The following is a 22,655-nucleotide window of genomic DNA, read 5'->3' as shown; positions in this document are numbered from 1 at the left end:
CCCCCCAGATAGTCAAATCAGGAAAAAGACTATTTCTAATTTAATCTTGTCCGGTCCCTGATATGCCTGCCAAATTTCATCGTCCTAGCTTACCTGGAAGTGCCTAAAGTAGCAAAACCGGGACAGACAGACAGACAGACAGACAGACAGAATTTGTGATTGCTATATGTCACTTGGCTAATATCAAGTGCCATAAAAAGCGAAATATAGCAAATTACACAAAAGTTTTTTTTTATGTCTGAAATTCCTTTCACCAAGCGAAGCTCAGTCTCCTATTGCTGAATGTTGAAACTGATAACAATAGATAAAGATTATGGGTTGGTACCAGCTAGATGCAATCATAAAACGTCTAAATTGTTAGAAAAATATATGTATCTACTGTTTGGATTCACTTTATCCTAGTTGCAGCAGACATCTCGTACAGCTTGCTTGATACAGGCTTGATACTCGTACAACTTGCTTGATGCAAGCTTGATACAGGCTTGATACTCGTACAGCTTGCTTGATGCAGGCTTGATACTCGTACAGCTTGCTTGATGCAGGCTTGATACAGGCTTGATACTCGTACAGCTTGCTTGCTGCAGGCTTGATACAGGCTTGATACTCGTACAGCTTGCTTGATGCAGGCTTGATACTCGTACAGCTTGCTTGCTGCAGGCTTGATACAGGCTTGATACTCGTACAGCTTGCTTGATGCAGGCTTGATACAGGCTTGATACTCGTACAGCTTGCTTGCTGCAGGCTTGATACAGGCTTGATACTCGTACAGCTTGCTTGATGCAGGCTTGATACAGGCTTGATACTCGTACAGCTTGCTTGCTGCAGGCTTGATACAGGCTTGATACTCGTACAGCTTGCTTGATGCAGGCTTGATACAGGCTTGATACTCGTACAGCTTGCTTGCTGCAGGCTTGATACAGGCTTGATACTCGTACAGCTTGCTTGATGCAGGCTTGATACAGGCTTGATACTCGTACAGCTTGCTTGATGCAGGCTTGATACAGGCTTGATACTCGTACAGCTTGCTTGATGCAGGCTTGATACAGGCTTGATACTCGTACAGCTTGCTTGATGCAGGCTTGATACAGCTTGCTGATGCAGAGATAAAGGTCACACAAGTTGCGCTGGTGTTACGTGAAATGCGACTAATGTGAGTAATAATCCTCAGTACATCTATGTCGATTTTTTTTTTTTTTTGAGCTGGTTAAAAGAAATATTTAGAAAAGCTAAAATAGCCAAAAGTCAGCCGTCAGCATGGTATGGTATATAGAGACAGTTCTATATTTATGGATTAGTATGTGAATCTGAAAGTTTAGGAAATGGACGTTATCAGTGCTTATACGCGTTTCAACTACAAATAAATAAAAAAACTAGTTTTTTTAACTGAAAGTAAGGAGCGACATTAAAACTTAAAACGAACAGAAATTACTCCGTATATGAAATGGGTTGTCCCCTCCGTAATCCCTCGCTCTTTACGCTAAAGTTTGACTCTTTGCCACAATTCTACTTTTTAAAACAATTAAAAACTTTAACGCAAAAAGCGAGGGATTGCGGAGGGGACAACCCATTTTATATACGGAGTAATTTCTGTTCGTTTTAAGTTTTAATGTCGCTCCTTACTTTCAGTTAAAAAAGTAGTTTTTTCTTCTTTAATTTCTGAACGTTTTTGAATTAATGCATGTTTGATTTTGAGTCTCCGCACATAAATTATTAAAATTAAATTTGCATATTAATTCTTTTTTTTTTTGGCTAAATGGCTTTCTTTTAGTTTTGATCAGACCATTTTGAGAAATAAGGGGTGGGGAAGGAGGCCTACTTGCCCTCCAATTTTTCGGTTACTTAAAAAGGCAACTAGAACTTTTATTTTTATCGAACGTTTTTATTTGGAAAATTATAAGTAACTTAAGAATTAACTTATGTAACAAACTATTATTCTCTTATATTATTATTATGTATCTGAGAGGGTTTGCCCCTCGTTAATACCTCGCTCTTTACACTAAATCTTAAGTTTTGTCCCAATTCTTTAAGAATAACCCCTGAATGAGAAAAGCCGTAGAATAAATAGTTGAAATTACTAAAAATACTTTAGCATAAAGAGCGAGGTATTTATCTCCTCCTAAATACCTCGCTCTTTATGCTAAAGTATTTTTAGAACCCCTCATATGAGTAATAATCTCTATTCGTTTTAAGTTTTAATGCTACTCCTTAGTTTCAATTGAAAAAACTTTTTCATGTTTTTTTTTTCATTGGTTTTTTATAGTAATGCTAGAAAATCCCGCGCCCTTTTCATTGAATTTCTCTTCCCCCATGACATATTAGTAGAATTTTCATTAAAAAGTGACAATTTAAAATTGTCACTTAAAATTTAAAAGTGACAAGTTAAAAATCATTAAACATGACATTAAAAAGTAGAATTGTGGCAACGAGTCAACCTTCAGCGTAAAGAGCGAGGAATTGAACGAAATTTGCATATTTATTTTTGTTTGGCTAAATGCTTTTTCATAGTTTTGATCGAATGATTTTGAGAAAAAAAAGAGCGGGGAAGGAGGCCTAGTTGCCTTCCAATTTTTCGGTTACATAAAAAGGCAACTATAACTTTTAATTGTTGACGAACGTTTTTATTAGTAAAAAATATACGTAACTTAAGAATTAACTTACGTAATAAACTTTTATATTCTTATATTCTTATTATTTATATGAGGGAGTTTGTACCCTCGTTAATACCTCGCTCTTTACACTAAATCGTAAGTTTTGTCCCAATTCTTTAAGAATGACCCCTGAATCAGAAAGTCCATAGTGTAAATAGTTGAAATTACTAAAAATACTTAAGCATAAAGAGCGAGGTATTTATCTCCTCCTTAATACCTCGCTCTTTATGCTAAAGTGTTTTTAGAACCCCTCATATGCGTAATAGTCTCTGTTCGTTTTAAGTTTCAATGCTACTCCTTACTTTCAATGAAACTTTTCATGTTTAGTTTTTCATTGTTTTTTTTTATAGTAATTTTAGAAAATCCTGCGCCCTTTTCATTTAATTTTTCTTCCCCCATGACATAATTCTCCAAGGAAAGATCCTCCCACATAGCCCCCTCCCCTCAACCCTACCTCCAAAACCAAAAAAAATCCCCCTGAAAACGTCTGTACACTTCCCAATAACCATTATTATATGTAAACACTAGTCAAAGTTTGTAACTTGCAGCCCCTCCCCGAGGGACTGTGGGGTAGTAAGTCATTCCCAAAGAGTTATTATGGTTTTAGACTATTTGGAACAAATGGCTATCTCAAAATTTTGATCCATTGACTTAAAGGAAAAAATGAGCGCGGGAGGGGGTCTAGGTGACCTCCGTTTTTTGGTCACTTAAAAAGGGCTCTAGAATTTTTAATTTCCGTTAGAATGAGCCCTCTTGCGACATTATAGGACCACTTGGTCGAAACGATGACCCCTGGGAAAAACAAAAACAAATAAAACAAATAAATACGCACCCATGATCTGTCTTCTGGCAAAAAATACGAAATTCCACATTTTTGTAGATAGGAGTTTGAAATTTTTGCTCTAGGGTTTTCTGATACGCTGAATGCGATGGTGTGATTTTCGTTAAGATTCCATGACTTTTAGGAGGTGTTTTCCCCTATTTTCCAAAACAAGGCAAATTTTCTCAGGGTCGTAACTTTTGATGACAAAGACTAAATGTGATGAAACTTAAATATTTAAAATCAGCATAAAAATCGGATTCTTTTGATGTATCTTTTAGCATCAAAATTCCGTTTTTTAGAGTTTCGTTTACTATTGAGCCGGGTCGCTCCTTACTACAGTTCGTTACCACGAACTGTTTGATAAGAGAATCTGGAACTGTATTGAATTTAGCTTTAAATATTTGAAAGTAAATAATTAAAACATTAAATGGTTCCAGGTGCTGACCCCTCCCCTCCCTGCTAACTTCTACGACTAAACTACAACTGATTTGACCTATCTAGCTGAAACACGAATATTATTATATCAAATTATGTCTTATTCTTTATTTTCAATTATTCCTTTTTCTATTTTTCAATGAAAAAATTCTTCTTTTCAAGGATTTCTTGTTTTTCAGTGATTCCATTTCTGTCCTACTTGCATATGTAGAGGGTGTATTCATATCCATTTTTGAACGTTTTGAAACAAGAATTTCTTTTTCTTGGACTGATAAATTCTAAGAAGTAAAAGACCCTAGGGGGGGGGCCGATCTGAATAAACTGCAAGTATAGTATTTTCTTGCAATTTTGCTTTTAACTAAGCTCATCTTTCACTTGATGATTAGATGTTGAATGTGGTATATTTGTATAAATATTAATGTGGAACATTTTAGAAGGAATAGTATACCACTGTTTTTTTTTCTATTAAAAACAAGGGTGGATTATTTAATATATATATATATATATATATATATATATATATATATATATATATATATATATATATATATATATATATATATATACTCATGTATAGTATACTTTGAGTATACTCATATGCTCAAAGTAAAGAACGAAGCTGAAACTTGAAACAAGCAATAATTTTAAAGTAACCTAATATTGTTTTTCTTCAAATTATTGGGAAGAGGAAACTGTCCCCTTTCTTCCTCCCCTCAAACATGTTGAATGTGGTATATTTGTATAAACATTAATGTGGAACATTTTAGAAGGAATAGTATACCACTGTTTTTTCTATTAAAAACAAGGGTGGATTATTTAAAATATATATATATATATATATATATATATATATATATATATATATATATATATATATATATATATATATATATATATACTCATGTATAGTATACTTTGAGTATACTCATATGCTCAAAGTAAAGAACAAAGCTGAAACTTGAAACAAGCAATAATTCTAAAGTAACCTAATTTTGTTTTTCTTCAAATTATTGGGAAGAGGAAACTGTCCCCTTTCTTTCTCCCCTCAAACATGTTGAATGTGGTATATTTGTATAAATATTAATGTGGAACATTTTAGAAGGAATAGTATACCATTGTTTTTTTCTATTAAAAACAAGGGTGGATTATTTTATAATATATCATGAGCATATACTCATATGCTCAAAGTAAAGAACGAAGCTGAAACTTGAAACAAGCAATAATTTTAAAGTAACCTAATATTGTTTTTCTTCAAATTATTGGGAAGAGGAAACTGTCCCCTTTCTTCCTCCCCTCAAACGACGCCACCGCTTATCAGTGTCGTCTTTTCCTCCAGTGATTTTCCCGGTTACCCTCCAATCGCTTTTGACTAATAGAAAGTACAATAAAACTTTCAGTTTCCGCGAATGAGTCCCTCCGAATTTGTTACAACTCCTTCCATAGAAGCCTGTCCTCTTTCCTTCCTGGAGGAAAACTTTTCCTCTTGTGAATGCGTTTTGTGTCAGCTTTTTGGGTTGGGACTGTCCTCCTGGACCTAAGGTTACCACATGTTACCTCTCGCACTATAATGTCAGTCGTCCTTTTTATTTTTGTCACCCTTTTTCCTATGTGGGACATAAAAGTTGTTCGATGAAAATAACGTTAATATGGTGCGCAATAATGGGGCAACCTATATAAACTAAATACGAATCAACCTTGATAATTTTACTTATATCCAAGTAGATATGTAATTTTACTGTCCAAAAGTAAGGACTATTAATCATCGCTGTCATACCTAAAGACCGCAACAAAAATGTTTACTCTCCTGCGATAATTGCCAAAAAGGCCCATTAAGCTTTTCCCAAAGGAAGGATCAGTAGGGTAAAGTATTTTCGCTCACCATTTGCTCGAACTTCACTAAAGACACCAACATTAAATCCATGAGTTTTTTTTAACTCCATGAAGCTCATGAGGTCAAAATAATATCATTATTTGATATAAGATGTGCGAAATATTGTCAAACAACAAACATTTAGACTGAGAATACAAAATTGTATCGTTTTAATATTATAAATACGACAGTATGTTACAATGAATAAAATTTGCATTTGATTTTTGTAAGTTGTTAACATACCCGTCCAATTTGGGTTGCTATGTGTTTCAGCAAGGTTGAACAATATTTTTCAAACATACGATTGCTCATTCATTATATGTTGGCTCCAAAATTGTTGATGTTAGAACCGTTTTCAGGTCATTCAAAGTCATATCAAGGCCCAAATAAAACAACGGATTTCTTCTTTCTTTTGTCTTTGTAAGTATCTTGTCCCTGAGTGGTTCCAGAAATGGCCGAGATAGACAATGTCCTCCCCCTGGGAAAAAGAAAAACTCCGTAACCTAGGCTCATGTGTTCCTCTTCGTCCGTGGGTTAAAAAAACCAAGTTATTTTTGCAATAATATGCCATTACCTATTAACCCATTCAATGTGCTTGGCAACACACCTATTCATTTAGAATTGTCTCTTTGAAAATTTACCTCCCCCTCTCCCGCCCACCGTGAATAATTTCTAGCAACATCATGGATTTTTTTTGTCGGTATCTGGTGACCTTGAGAATTCTAAGAGTCTATTCTAGGGTTGCCACCACGGTCAGTTCTTAAAGTGCTAAAAATTGCCCAAATTTGCGGGTACACAGTGATTTTTAGTGCTAGAGTAAAAAATTACTTTAATAGTACTAAAATAGTGCCAAATTAGCACTTTTAAGTTATTTTAGTACTATTTTTGCATCCCTGAGCTCTTGCTATAGTGCTAAACATAATAAAAAAAAAGGGTAAAATTCTAGTTGATTGACTTTTGGCTATCTTGGAAAGGGGTTAGGTTAGGAAAATAAAACTTTCAGGGATAATTTTAAAGGCTAAAGTTTGTCCTGGGAAGGTATTTTGAAGGACCCACCTCCACTCCTTCTCCCTCTAGACGTCCCTGACCTTTGATGACCTTTAAAAATATGTATGTTATAAAAATGAAACCTTGCAAATAGATCTTCTGCTTGAATGAAGTACAAAAAAATTGCTTTCAGCTTCACAACTTGGCTCAATTCCAATTTATAAGGTTTTAAATATATGCAAATACATTTCCTAAATTTTGAAAAGAAAAAAACATTGATATGGATCAGATTTCTACTCAAATAACAGGAATTGTATTTTCAGAACTAAAGGGAGAAAAAAGGCAACTGGTAACCGAAAATTAAGGTAAAATGTTGTTTTGCCAAAATTTCACATCAAAATACCTTCCCGGGACATACTTTAGCCTTTAGACCCATCCTTGAAAGTTTCATTTTCCTAACCTAACCCCTTTCCGAGTTAGCCAAAAGTCAAACAACTAGAATTTTACCAAAAAAAGTGCTAAACCAGAACTTTTGTCCTAGAGGTGGCAACCCTGCTCCCTTCTATTAAGTACAGTTATTGCTGGTCGGTGTTTATTCACAATCACCAGGGTTTATTCAATTTTTGCATCCCTGAGGTCTTGCTATTGTAAGTAAGTATTTATTTGTGAGTAAACCAAACAAGGTATTTCACACTGTATGCTAAACTAAAACTACATGACATAAAAAAAAAAAAAAAAAAAAAAAAAAAAAAAAAAAAAAAAAAAAAAAAAAAAAACACTAATCTAATCTTAATGTCACAAATGAAGAAAAATGATTACACAACCAATGATCACCAACTACGAAATTTCTAATCTCCCAGTTCTTTTAAAAAAAAAAACAATAACAAGGTTTCTAACATCCTTATTACTGACTGCCAAATTCAAACTAAAAGGAAAGCTAAGACCTAGTTCAGATATGCACAAAGACAAAAACATTCTCTGGGTATAATATAAAGGACAATCAAATAAAAGATGTCTGTAAGTTTCAAGAATTTTAAAGCAATGGCACAAGCTAGAAGGAACTTTACCAATTCTCAACCATTAAGACGACAATGGCCGGTAATAAATTGTGTCAACTGGTGTCTTGCTATAGTGCTAAACATAATAAAAAAAAGTGCTAAAGCAGAACTTTTGTCCTAGAGATGGCAACCCTGCTCCCTTCAATTAAGTACAGACTACTGCCGTTGAATGGAAGCAGGGGCTTTTGTCCATACTACAATAGACCTTAAGGAAATACCTTCTTTATGTAATGTTCGTAAACCACAAAATTTTACACAAAAGCTACCATCGCCTCTTACATACCCCACCCCCTCCTTATAAACACACAACCATACTTCAGAAAAGTTTAGAGGAAAGTAAGTCAAAATCAACAGGGTTTATTCAATTTCTGCATCCCTGAGGTCTTGCTATAGTGCTAAACATAATAAAAAAAGGTGCTAAAATAGAGCTTTTGTCCTACAGGTGGCAACCCTGCTCCCTTCTATTAAGTACAGATTACTGCTGCTCAGCACTAACATCTCCTCCTCGTAGGGATATAATGGGAAATCCATAGTTAAAATCAGCGTTGATTGATCTGTTCAGTTTGAAGTCAAACTTTATATAGTGTCAATGATTTTATCCTTTTCACTGCTGGGGATTTCAGCCTATATAGAAATCCCTCTAGAATATTACATGGTACTAATTTATAACCATTTGTATTTGAAAGCTTCTCATCGATACAAATATTAATAAACCCATCAAGAAAATAACGAAAAATCTTACACACTAGAAATAAATTTGCTAAGCTTTCCATTTCCATTTGCAAGTCTTTATTACCTAGTAATTAATTATTCTATAGGTATAAATGATATAAATAATAATATATATAAGAGATGAAAGCACTGCTAGAAGTAGTTTATCTTCTTTGTTTTTTGATCATCTACATTTCTTTATCATCTTTGGCATATTCATCTCGTTTTCATAAAAGTCCTTCTATGCTGCTCATTTAAGATCAGGTGCTTCTTAGTCATCTGAAAAGAGAAAAGGAAATAAAGAAAAAAAAATGAAAATGTCTGGGGAAAGAAGAAATACAGCTGCCCTGGTGAATTGATGCTTAAATGAGTCATCAATAGTGAGAGTAAAGTGGAAAAAATATTACTTTCATACCAATGGTATGGTTGGATATAGACTTATGGCCTGTAAAGCAATGACACCAGACATACAAAAACTCTGTAAAGCATTAAACTATTCTATTAGAACATAGAGGAAAAGTTATTTTGCCTTAATATTTATGTTTTTGATAGTTTAGTGGACCTCAAATGGATCCAAGGTGTTGGTTTTGTTTTATGCGATACTCGTCAAGTGGTTTTAGTTTCTTTTTATTTTGTCTTTTTTGAAGTGTAATCCCGTACCGATCGAAATGCAGGGCAATTGATTTTTTTTTTTTCCTTTTTTTCTTTTTTATTTTCCTCTCTTTTTTTGGTATTGTTTTTATTTGTATTTGTACTGGGGTTGTAAGCTCAAACAAGCTTTGCTTCTGGTCATTGGTCTGTTTTGTTTTGTTTATTTATATTAATAAACTTATCTTCCTCTTTCTCTCTAAAAAAAAAATAAAAAAATAAAAAAAATGAAGAATGAAGAACGGGTTGAAAAAAATAGGCATAAAAAAAGAGAGAGAAAGAACATGCACAGTACCAATGTAACAAATATAATAATGATTAATAATCAGGTACCGGCAAGTCTTGACTTAACGCAGTTTTATCTTAATAAAACAAATACAAAAATGTGGAAAATAAGCATTGTTCTCGAAAAGCGCTTGCATTGCTCTATAGTAGCTTTTATGACCATTTAATGCTATTCCTGTTTGGTATTTCACCTATCCTGAAAAAAAGGGATCTGGCTGAATTGCGTATATGCGTCAAGGTGGGTTCAGTATTTGGATCCACTGTTTGCTGTCCATGCTCTCTCTTTCTCTTGTCTTGCTCTCTCTTTTGTCTTGTGATTTGGTAATTTTCTCTTATATTGCATATGCGGATGATATACTTCTTTTAAGCCGTCCTAGATCTAGCCTCTCGAATTCCATATCATCTATTTCAAAACATTTCCAAAGTGTTGGCCTGTCATTGAATATCGTTAAGCGTGATTACCTAGTCTTTAGTGCAAAGTCTATGCCCAATTCTCGTTATTCGGGTTCAGAGACGCCAAGCGGATTAGTTCCCGAAAGTCCCCTCGTTCCTCAGCATCATCAATATTTTATCACTGAATATCCCCATCAGACCACACCAAAGTATACACTGTTCAAAGAGTATTTTGTAGTAGATTGAAGCATCTTCTTCTTTCCAACTAAAGTTGGGATGGATGAACCTTATGTTGCGAGTATAAATAAATAGTTTTTAAATAGTCCAATTATTTGTCAACAAAAATGATGATGGTGAAGTTGGGGGGACTAACGATAAAAGCTCCGCGAGGAGCGCTGAACCGGTCTAAGGCCAATTGTCTTCCGTGTTCAACTTCTCTGTCCGAAAATTTTCTCCGTCATTCTCCGTCAAGAAAATAATTCGGTATTTTGGGGCTTCTGGCATTATTACCCCTTTGCGGAAGTTAGACTCAAAATTGGAAAAGGATTATTTTTTTTCTCTTGGCCCCTTCCACCCTTTAATTCGTGTATTTAGTCGTTAGTTTTCACCTGTTTTCATTTTAAAGTTGTGTTATCTTTTAGAGGTTCTTTCGTTAGTTGATTAGTGGTTGTGTTGTATAAGTTTTATCTCTGATATAGTTGTTTTATTTTTCTTTCATTATTTCTTATTTATTCCACTTGTCTTGTATTTTAGAGGGTTAAAAATAGATTATTATCGGAATACTTTTAACTCTAAGCATAGTTTACTAGGCTATTGCATTGCAACAGTTTTAATGCAAAATAAGGTAGTCCCTTTTTTTGACTCGTACCTTATAACTATTGGCTAAAGTAGACAGTGTTGGCAAAAGGACTTGAAGACCATTACCAAATGGTTTGGTTTTCCCACACGTACACTGGAAACATTCCGGTAGGAGGGGTGCAACTTAAAAACTGTATGTAAAACTAAATGATATATAACTAAATCTCGAAAATCTAAGGGAATGGACCGTCCCACCTTTTACCATTAGTTATATAAAATACATAGAAAGATACAGAAAATGTTAAATTAGGTTTTTAATAGCCTCCTCTGAATTAAAATAAGATGAATTAAATGAATTAAAACTCTGTTATGACGGGATCTGATGTTGCTTCGTACCCAATCGTTTAATTCGCCTGCACGCAAAATGGTCACTCAATACGTGCAGTCTGCTAAGTCCAATTAAAAGTAGCCTAGATCGATATTATGTTTTAGTTATCTAACATAACTGCGGTAAGGGAAGATAATCGAAATCTATAAACAAATTATTATGGTTTCTACCATAAATGTGGTTAAATCAATAACATAAGACATCTATTTGTATAACAAGAGTATGGGAAATCGATAAAGTTGGAAAATCGATTTTGTCTCAGGTAATTGAAGAAGAAACCCCAAAAACATCGTTTGATTCTTTATTCACACAGTTAAAAAAACAATCTTGTAAAAAAAAATTATGCTTTGTATTGCTTTGAAAATGGAAAACTAATTAAATTCAATGTAACTAATCAAAAACTACGAGCCTGAGGGAATTTACCTGACTTTTGAAATAGGTAGATATGCCGCCAAAAATTCAAACAGTTTTATTGAAAATCACACCATCAGAGTCAGCATATCAGATAACCCGGCTGATGAGGTAGAAAAATTGGATGAATGTCCTAGAAGGTCGGGATAGGGCTCGTTCGAACGGAAATCAAAAGTTCTAGCTTCTTTTTTAATTAACCAAAAAGTTTGGAGGGCAATTAGTCCCCCTCTTACGCCCTTGTGATAAGCATTTAGTAGTCGTAGAGCTGTGGTAAGAGCAGTAAACATACCGTATCCATTTGTGTATCCCATGTTCTACCAAAGAATATCAGAAATTAATTAGAGAGAAATCTCCAGTTCGTCTTCAGGGGAAAGAGATTTTCATACACAAAATTATGTTCAGATCAGAGGCGGCTTTAGGGGATGGACAGAGGGGCACTTGCCTCGTGGACAGAAATATTAAGGGTGAAAAATTTCAAATAAAAAATCTAACGGTTATTATCATTTTTTAGCTTTTTATTTTCATTTTTTTAAAATAAAGTAGAGAGCGAAGTAAATAAATGAAAATGACAAATTAATACAACGCTAATTAATTAATGAAATAAAAATTAGTTAAAAATAATTATACAATAATAATAATTAAAATAATTGACTCCGTTAATAGTGATTAAATAAACTAAATAATAAATAAATTGAAGTTAATTAGTATTTAATCAACTGAAAATAACTTTGCCAATAAATGAACACTTTGTTGAAATTTGGTCTGAAAATTTTGTGGGTGACAGGGGCGGGGCGCTAATCAAGGTTTCGCTCCGGTGCAAGAGAGGCCATAACTGCCATTGGTTTAGATTATATTTATTCTTTATCATAACATATGAGTATGTGAATTATGTTAAAATTATATTCTCCGGCATTTCAACATTTATATTGTTTTCTAGGGGGGAGAACTAGTGCAATCCAATGCATGTTTTACGCCAATTCCTGTTTTTGAAACTAACGCCAATAATTATATACAAGGCTTTGAGTGTACAAACCAATCAACTGCAATGTCTTCTGGAATCAATGATTTCAGCTATTGTATTATATCGAGTGAAAAATCGCCATTTTCCCAAAGTGACGGGAGTCAACTACAAACTCAAACGGGTCAAAGCCAAGCTCCCTTGTCAAAAGAGCAGATTAGGTAAGTGAAGATGTTTTTTAAATTATACACAAAGTCATACCCAATAGAGGTATAAAAAATACCCAAAAAGAAACAGAAAATTTATTTATTAAAAAAAATGTATGACTCAAAACTTGTAGTTCCCTTTAATTGATTAAAATTTCATTTATAAGAGCGAGACAGGGTTTTGTTCCTTTTTGAGACTAAAAAACTCTTACTACCAAATTTGATATAGCAATGACAGGTAACAATGCCTTCCCTTTCTAATATAATATGAAAAAAACTTCGTTTTCTTAAAGAGTTAAAGAGGCTGCTTCCCAAAGTCGAACCTTAAAACGTACAGGAATTAGAAGAGGCAGGTTTTGTACAGGTTTTTTTTTTGGGGGGGGGTCTTCATTGTTACTAATTACTAGTTTCGGCGCAATGGTTCTCCTGTCCTCTTGTGTTTAACATTTTTCGAAGTTATTCCATTATTCATTCATTTCAATTTTTGTTAATTAAAAGAGGGCCTTTCCGAAGCCAAGAGCTGGGGGTTAGCAAAAAACAAAAAACCTGTACAAAAGAGTCTTTATAAGCTGGGGGTTTGGGGGGCGGCAGCCCCCCAACTGCCTCTTCTAATTCCTGTACGTTTTAAGGTTCGACTTTGGGACGCAGCCTCTTTAACTCTTTAAGAAAACGAAGTTTTTTTCATATTATTACTGTACGTTTTTCTACAATCCATGGTGGATGTAATTTAATAATTCCTGTACTCCTCGTGGAGGAATTAGGAGAGGTAGGACTATAAGAAGACTATTAGAAGAGGCAAACCCCCAGCTTTTAAAGACTCTTTTGTACAGGTTTAATTTTTTTTTCATATTAATTCTGTACGTTTTTCTACAATCCATGGTGGATGTAATTTAATAATTCCTGTACTCCTCGTACAGGAATTAAGAGAGGAACCCCCCCCCCCCGCTTTTAAATCATTGTATAAAATAGAAAAAAAATAGATAGAATGACCGAAATGTTTCTTTTGCTCATAAGAAGCTAATATTCTGTTATCTCTCAAATGATAAGCTGTCCAGGTGTTATCAAAATTTTTTTGATGTTGTGAAAAAAAACCGCCCGTAAGGGACTTGAATCCTTGACCCGAGGATTAAAAGTCTCACGCTCTACCAACTGAGCTAATAACTTGCATGTGTGTAAATATAACTTCTCAATAGCTTTTAAAAATTTCAAATTAACATGGGCTCTTATGGAGAGAAATCCGTTAATTAAATAGCTAATGGGTGGTTTCTGGGAAACAGGGAAGGAGTTATCGGATCGAGCTGAAATTTCGCGGATAAGCTCCTGGGCCGTAGGGGACCTTAACTTGTGAATTTCAGCCCGATCGGACAACGTTAAAAGGGGTGGGGGGGTTGGAGGGTCGAAACTTTCGGGGGGTTAAGATTTTCCTACGAAACTTTCATGGGCACTTACTCGGAGAATTCCGCATCGAATGAGTCTTCGTACACCCAGATCCGATGTCGGATGTGACCTGTAGGCGTCTAGGAAAAAAAAGTAAATGAATTTTAAGTGGCTATGCGTGGTTTCTGGAAAACAGGGAAGGAGTTATCGGATCAAGCTGAAATTTCGCGGATAAGCTCCTGGGCCCTAGGGGACCTTAACTTGTGAATTTCAGCCCGATCGGACAACGTTAAAGGGGGGCTTGGGTTGACAGGTCGAAACTTTCGGCCAGATTTTCCCCATGAAGAAAAAGTTGGAGGGGGATGAAATTTTGCAGGTTTCTTAGTTGGAGCTCGGGCTACGAAATGCATCCCTCCCCATCCGTCTGCGACCACTAGAACCGAAGATCGCTTAACATTGTCGTGTGTCGCCTCTTTATAGAGGCACGAGTGTGCCTCCTTGATTTGCTTAAGGAATACTGTGGTTTATTAAAAAAAATCTATTTCATTGGGTGATTCAGCTATACCTGTATCTAGAAGAAATTCTTATTTGCCACATTTGTTTCAAAAATCCCTCAAAGAGAAACTTTGAAGTTTTTGGTGCCAAAATGTATGACGTTTCTAACCCTCTACCCCTCCCCCCAAAAAACGGAATTGCTCCCTGCCTCTGTGCTTGCATATGCCTTAGGAATTTTCCCTCCCCACTTCTAATTTATTGATTACAAAAGCTGTAACGAAATGCCAATCAGTTTTACACTTTTGGTTTTTTAAGGGGGAAGAGGGCAAAGAGAGGGTGAAACTATCCAGAGCAAAAAACAGTATTAGTCCAAAATGATGTGAATCAAGCTAGAGCCTAAACGAGCTTATACCCGGCTCCTTTGTCAAAAGATCATATTAGGTAAGTCAATATAATTTAGAAGTCTTAGCAATAAAACAATTATTGATGTTGTAACTTTCTAGTTTTAAAGTCCATTTTTCTGCTTATTTGTTTTCTATTTTTTGAAAAAAGAATTTAGGTGATAGATTGTATTCATAAAAATATACGAGTAATATGAATCTGCTATTGTATGTTGCTTTTCCTAAAGAAAATTGAAGAGAGAAAGTGATATTATATTTAGTATTACTAATATCAACTCACTGCAACACTAGGCTATCTGATACCAACACTAGCTTCATTCTTCAGACCCTCATACGAAGTCCCAATTTCCTTCAAATACTTCCATAAGACTTCTCTTAACCCCATTCTAAGACGACCTGCTCACAATTTGGCTCCAGGTGGATGGCCAACAAGGACGATCTTTGGCAACCATCATCAGTAAAACGTGTCCTAGCCATCTCAACCTTTCTTTGATTAAAAAGGTAAAGAAACGAGTAAAGAATACGGCATTAGACTTTACAGTCCCTACCGGCGGTGCTGATCTCCGTTCCTTGGCCCTTCAGTCAGGAAGCGCCAACCACCCTGTGCTTTCGCGCACCGTTCCTGTTTACCTTCCCCAGATTTCTCCAGGTACCCATTTAGAGATGGGTCGAATCTGGCTGAGCTTATTGAGTAACACCACTGACCCCCGTCCCAAACTAAATAATTGGGTACGCTAGGATTCGAACCCTGCCCTCTCAGACAAAGGGCCCTGAATCCAGCGCACCAATCCACTCGGCCAGGAAATTGGAATATAACTAAATTCTTCGCACAGCTTGTTGTTCGAAATACCATTAGTCAAACGGGTACCTCCCGTTCGACTAACGGTCAAACGGGAAACCAATTGTTTCGCCTTTTCATCAATTCTAGATCGTATTCACTTTCTGCTATCAGTTACCTAAGATGAAAGCTTTTGTCCCAACTTTTTTGCTTTTAGTCACTAGAATCCTTTTACGATATAAAAGCCGCCAATAGAAACTTTCACTAGTCAATGCACGCGGTTTTCTTATGGTGCTTTACCACGAAAAACGGATAGAACAAACATCGACAAGGGGAAAACGTAGGCATTGTCAGAAAATTGTATATACTTATATTAGGTCCAGACTGATATGGATTTTTGGTATCTTATACTGATACCCGTATATCGCTGTCGTACCGATACGACACCAATATATTTTACCGACAAATTTCCCTCGAGAAAAAAAAACCTCCGAAAATTGTCTGAGGTATTAAGGTACCTCAGACAATCGTTCTGAAAATCATTTATGTTCCTCAGGCTTTCAAAGTGCTCACATTTCAGAACCATACTTGATCATTGTTTCATCATATGCTGCAATATTCCAATTCCGCTATTCGAAGCCTATATTCGAAATTCGAACCCCATGGGAGGGCATAAATAATAAAAGTTTATATGAGTTGGGATTGGAGAGGAGTGTCTGCTGTCCGGTTGGCCTCAGGTGACTTGGTGATGCAGTGAGTGGCTTGAAGTAGCAGCAGTGATATATATATATATACTAGCTGTTGGGGTGGCGCTTAGCGCCACCCCAACACCTAGTTGGTGGGGGCGCTTCGCCCCCCCCAAGCCCCCCCGCGCGCATAAGTCGTTTCGCGCCATATTAGTTACGCGCCATATTAGTTACGCGCCATTGTAGTTATGTCCCTGTGTCCCACCTGTGAATATAGATAGATTTATATATGTGTTTCAAACTACGTAAAAATTGCGAATATTCAACATTCTTGGCTTTCCCATTGTCTGTCCATATACAAAGCCGTATGTACTAATAATGACGTCATATGCAAACGCTCTTTTTACAAACAAACAAACATGCATACACACAACTCGTTTTTATATAGATAGATACAATACAAATTAACTACGTAAAACTTGTGAATATACAACAGTCTTCGCTGTCCCATTGTCTGTGCGTATAAATAGATTGTCAGGTTTACCGACCCTCAAAGATGCAACATACAATTGTACATTGGTAAAGCAATCTGTATTAAGATCTATACCGCATTTTTCTAGTGATTGCCCTTGAGCTTTGTTGATGGTGGTTGCAAATGCTAATCGAATTGGGAATTGCAATCTTTTAAATTGAAAAAGCAGATCCGTTGGAATCATGGGAATGCGAGGAATAAGAACAGCCTCACCCTCATAAGGCCCTGTCAAGATTGTGGCATCTATTAGGTTTTCCATTGTTTTTTTTTTTTTACGGCAAGTCGCGTGCCATTGCAAAGCTTTGGTGGGTTGATATTTCTTAAAAGTATTATTGGTACGCCTATTTTTAGTTGTAGCAGGTGTGGTGGACACCCTGAAGGATCTATGGAATTTAAAAATTCAGATGGATAATTAACCGCTTCATTTGGTTCCGAAATACAAATTAACTGCGTAAAACTTGCGAATATACAACATTCTTCGCTGTCCAATTCTCGCTGCATATAAATAGATTGTCAGGTTTACCGACCCTCGAACATGCAACGTACAATTGTCCATGGGAAAAACAATCAGTATTAAGATCAATACCACATTTTTCTAATGATTGACCTTGAGCTTTGTTAATGGTGATTGCAAATGCTAATCGAATTGGGAATTGCAATCTTTTAAATTGAAAAGGCAGATCTGTTGGAATCATGGGAATGCGAGGAATAAGAACAGCCTCACCCTCAAAAGGCCCTGTCAGGATTGTGGCCTCTATTAGGTTTTCCATTGTTTTTTTTTACGGCAAGTCGAGTGCCATTGCAAAGCTTTGGTGGGTTTATGTTACGTAACAATATTATTCGTACGTCTATTTTTAGTTGTAGCACGTGTGGTGGAAACCCTGAAAGATCTATGGAATTTAAAAATTCAGATGGATAATTAACCGCTTCATTTGGTTCCAAAACTGTGTCGACTGACTTGTAAAGGACTGCCTGGTCTTGAATCTTGGTCAAAACAATATTGTTGATTTCGTGGACATCTATATTTTTGGGTGCGAGAATCGCTCTTTCACTTAGCCATTTATTATTTTTATAATTTTTTAGAATATTCGGAAATATTTTTTCAATCAATTCATTTTTGGACGTCACTAAATTACAGAAATCAGCAGGTAGTTGTATACGTCCTGAAATTGAGTCTACTGGGAGCTTTCCGTTTGCCATTGCCAGCAATTGATCTGAAAATGTTTGACCAGAGTCATCGTTTTCCTCGGCACGCTTTCTTTTCTTACTTTCTCTATCAGCAGCAAGCCTGTTTCCCTGCTGGTCTTTTGATTCCTCGGCACGCCTTCTTTTTTCACTTTCTCTTTTAGCAGCAAGTCTGCTTCTGCGTTGCTCTAGTAGTTCCTCGGCACGCCTTCTTTTTTCACTTTCTCTTTTAGCAGCAAGTCTGCTTCTGCGTTGCTCTGGTAGTTCCTCGGCATGCTTTCTGTTCTTTCTTTCTCTATCAGCCTCAAGCCTGTTTCCCTGCTGGTCTTTTGATTCCTCGGCACGCCTTCTTTTTTCACTTTCTCTTTTAGCAGAAAGTCTGCTTCTGCGTTGCTCTAGTAGTTCCTCGGCACGCCTTCTTTTTTCACTTTCTCTTTTAGCAGCAAGTCTGCTTTCGCGTTGCTCTGGTAGTTCCTCGGCACGCTTTCTTTTCTGACTTTCTCTATCAGCAGCAAGTTTTTGGCATAGACTCTTTGAGCATCTTCATCAGTCATTATAAACTTAAGCATTAATAGAATTCTACGCGAACATACGTCTTATATAACTTGAATGACGTCACGCCTTCAAAGCAAAAATGATGGCAACTAATTTCATGACGTCAGCCGAAACATGACGGCGAACATATGTCTTATATAACTTGAATGACGTCAGCCGAAACATGACGTCACATGATCCATCCACAGATCCACACACAGACAACTTATTTTTATATATATAGATAGATATATATATATATATATATATATATATATATATATATATATATATATATATATATGTATATATATATATATATATATATATATATATATATATATATATATATATATATATATATATGTATATATATATATATATATATATATATATATATATATATATATATATATATATATATATATATATATGTATATATATATATATGTATATATATATATATATATATATATATATATATATATATATATATATATATATATATATATATATATCCACTGTATTTGACGAAGAAAAAAAATAAAATGAAAGACATAGAAAATTTAAGACAAATAAGAATCAATAAAAAAAAGTTGAAAAAACCTAAAAATTAGCAAAATTAGAAGTCAGCTAAGCATTATCACCTTACCCAAGTTCGGACCGAGACTCTTTTAATTTGGTCCATTTTTTTAGATATGTGGATAGTTGTAAGTGGTTTTGTTTTCTTGTAATTTTTATATTTGTCACTTTGTTACAACAATAATAATACAGTGGAATACAATTCTGAGTTCGAATACAGGTTACAACATTTAATGTTTCTTTATTTTATTTTTCCGCTAGAAACCCAACCTTACCAAGTTTATTATTTACATGCCTGTACAAAATGGGCAGGATTCTACCCCTGAAATTGCTCAGAAACATCCATACTTGGAGGAAACTCAAAAATGGTGGTATAAGCAAAAATACATTTTTGATGTTTTGAAACCCCCCTCCAAGTGGTTAGAACTGTTTGTACCTGTGAAAACATAGTATTTGTTTTGCCTCACAAAGAACGGATAATTTGACATTAAATCAGTAACTATTTTTGACGTAGCTACTAGTTTTACAAGTTATTTCCAGCGGTTCGAAGTGCTTTGTTGTTAGGTGCTTTTTCTTAGAGTTTAATTACTTTTTTATTTATTAGCACGATTTTGGCAGCTACTTCGTGGCCAAGCGTTAATTTAGGACCTAATTTTCAACTCTCGCCGCAATTCTAATTTAGTGTCTTGGCGACTAGAAAATTGTATGGTACGTAAAGCACTGAACCCGGAGTTCAGAACCTCTTGCTCTAAAAATAAGTTCAAAATAGTGGCTTAAGACGAAATTTTGGTTTTTCACCCCCCCCCCCCACCTGAAAGGTTATATTTTTGGGTACCTATGCCAATGTGGTATTTCTTTTTCCTCTCAAAGAAGCGGATAATTTGAGAGTAAATTAGTACCTGTTTTTGTACGTAGCTACTGGTTTTCTATTCTGGTTTTACCAGGCATCTCCAATGTATTTTGTTATTAAGGGCTTTGTTTTTACTTTAGAATTTAATTGCCTTTTTATGTATTAGCAAGATTTTGGCAACCGCTCCACCACCAAATGTTAATTAGGACCTGATTTGGGGCCCTTGCCAGGATTCTTATTAAGTTTTTAGGCGACTAAAATTATGCCTAAAAGTACCGTGTACCACGTGTGTATCAAGTATCACGAATTCTACCTCAAAAATTAGTCGCCTAACTCCCCCCTCCTTAAAAACATTAATGTGGTGGCCAACATTTTTTAGTTTTTTGGTGTTTAAGACCACCACTCCCTGAATCCCGCGCCACTTAAGATTTTTTAGTATAATTTTGCATTCAACGAAGCGAAATAATTCGACATCAAATGAGTTCCTGTTTTCGGACGCAACTACTGATATTCCGGTTTTACCAGACATTTCCAACGGTTCAAAGTTTTTTGTTGCTAAGCGTTAGTTAAGAATTTAATCGCTTTTTTATTTATTAGCACGATTTTGGCAGTCGCTTCGCGGTCAAGCGTTAATTTTAGACCTGATCTTCAGCTCTTGCCTGAATTCTATATGCGTTTCTCGACGACTGGTGAAAATTATCCTTTAAAACTATTAACGATTCTCTTGTACTTTTATATTATGAATATTTTATAGGTAGGTAGATTTGTTCTCTTTTTTAAGGAGTTGGAATAATTAATGGTTGTAATATACAATTGTTGACAGTGTTTTTGCTCTCGGGCTATGATTATTGCAAGTTATTGCTGTTTTTTCCAAGTTTTGAACTCGCAATGGTGGAATCAAAGTTTTTAAATATTAAAAAAATTAAGTACTGCCCACTAAGTGAACGTAGCGATTGCTTATGCGATCTGGTTTGAACCATCCTACAATTTTCTGACGTTCATTTTCACTTAATCATGCCACTCAGTGAGTTCTGACTCATTGTTCAAAGGAAAAATGTTTACTTAAGACACCAAGGACACCAAAACTAAGACGCTTTGCCCCCTTGGAACCCATCTTAGCTTTGTTTACCATTAATTTCTAAGTTTTGTCCTCGGAACGCCATGAATGCCGCACATTTCTGCCTCGCCTGGTATATTCCCCAAACACTTGCCCAAGTTCCACCATGCTTGCCACGCTCCATCCGGTGTAGGCCTACATGGTTTCTGAGAGTGAGTAACCCCTCCGTCGTTTCAATATTACTAATTTATTAGGCCAGTATCATATTTTCTTCAGTGTTGCCACGTTGAGCTATGAAAAGGAATAAGTGAAACTAATTGATTATAATTGACGACGGTTTCCGTCCAAATAACACCAAATGTCAACAATGTTGGTTACCATTGACAACTATACCTCCAAAGGAAAGCCACACCTTTTAAGCTGTTTTGGTGCCAAATGTTTTTAGCTTAATTTTTATGATGTTTCACTTTCTGTTTTTTTTTTGTTTTATATATATATATATATATATATATATATATATATATATATATATATATACATATATATATATATATATACTGCACATGGACAACTATATAACTGCACATGGACGTCTTTTTTACTTCAAAAATGAATTCCTAATTTTTCTAGTTTTGCAAGAGATTTGTGGTTACGTAAGTTTCGAACAGATTTCCTTTTCACTGTACTTGGTAATTCATCCATGAACTTTTAAACAATTACTATTTGTGTGTTGTAATTGATTTTCATTCAGTTCAAAGGTTTAATAAATCTGAATTAGTAACTGGTTTGGTGTTAAATCAGGTGTTAAGCAGGGTCGTGTTCTATTTCCGTGTACAGGGCTTGTTTTCATGGACCTTATCCTAAGGAGCACGGCAAAGACTATAGGAAAGCATTGAATCAAGTGCAAAGCCAAAGCTCTTCTAGACTTAGAATATGAAGATAATTTGAGTGTCCTGCACAAAAAATTATCAAAATGAATGAATATTTTGGAAGGTCTGAGAGTTCAGGGTGCAACAATATGTTTGAGAATTAATTTTAAGAAGACTGAGTCGCATAGATTAGGAGTCAAAGAAGTTGAAGAGAGGATGTTGAGTGTGCTGAAAAATTCGGAAGAGTTAAAAGCTAAGTCTCTGAAGCAAAAGTAAAATATTGGAAGCTACGATAATGACAGTGGTCAAGTGTGTTTCTGAAGCGTAGGCGCTTCGAAAGGCAGAGATAGATTGGTGAAGTGTCTTCCAGGAGAATTGCTTCGCACATTTTACGGACGAAGGGTGGCAAATTGCCAAATGAAGTCGGAACTTGAAAGAATTCAAATGAAGTTGGAACTTTATGGGAGGAGTAAAGTATGAAAAAGGAGAATTGAGAAACGCGTGTTGCGTTTTTTAACTTTTATGAAGGATCAATTAAGTGTGCAAGGATGGCAAAAACAGTAAAAATTAAAAAAGGAGATGCGGCAAAAAAAAAACAGTTCAAGATCAAAAGCTTCATCTACTTCAGTGAAGTGCTAATAAACGATATAAATAATTTTGGTCAGTTTAAAGGCATCCAAACAGGGTTGT

General features: G+C 35.3%; 1 protein-coding gene across 2 annotated transcripts in view; it reads left to right on the top strand.

Moving 5' to 3' along the window:
• LOC136028410 (longitudinals lacking protein, isoforms H/M/V-like) overlaps positions 1-22,655 on the top strand; it is a 203,602-nt gene that overhangs the window by 121,260 nt on the left and 59,687 nt on the right. For both annotated transcript variants that reach the window (XM_065706243.1, XM_065706244.1), the window contains exon 10: positions 12,393-12,634. In XM_065706243.1, the coding sequence (XP_065562315.1) occupies positions 12,393-12,634 (242 nt within the window). The remainder of the gene's footprint in view (positions 1-12,392; positions 12,635-22,655) is intronic.

This window comes from Artemia franciscana, chromosome 6 (genome assembly GCF_032884065.1).
Source record: "Artemia franciscana chromosome 6, ASM3288406v1, whole genome shotgun sequence".
NCBI lineage: Eukaryota > Metazoa > Arthropoda > Branchiopoda > Anostraca > Artemiidae > Artemia > Artemia franciscana.
Note: the sequence above shows the minus strand (reverse complement) of the source record. Positions and strands in the feature narration are given on the sequence as shown.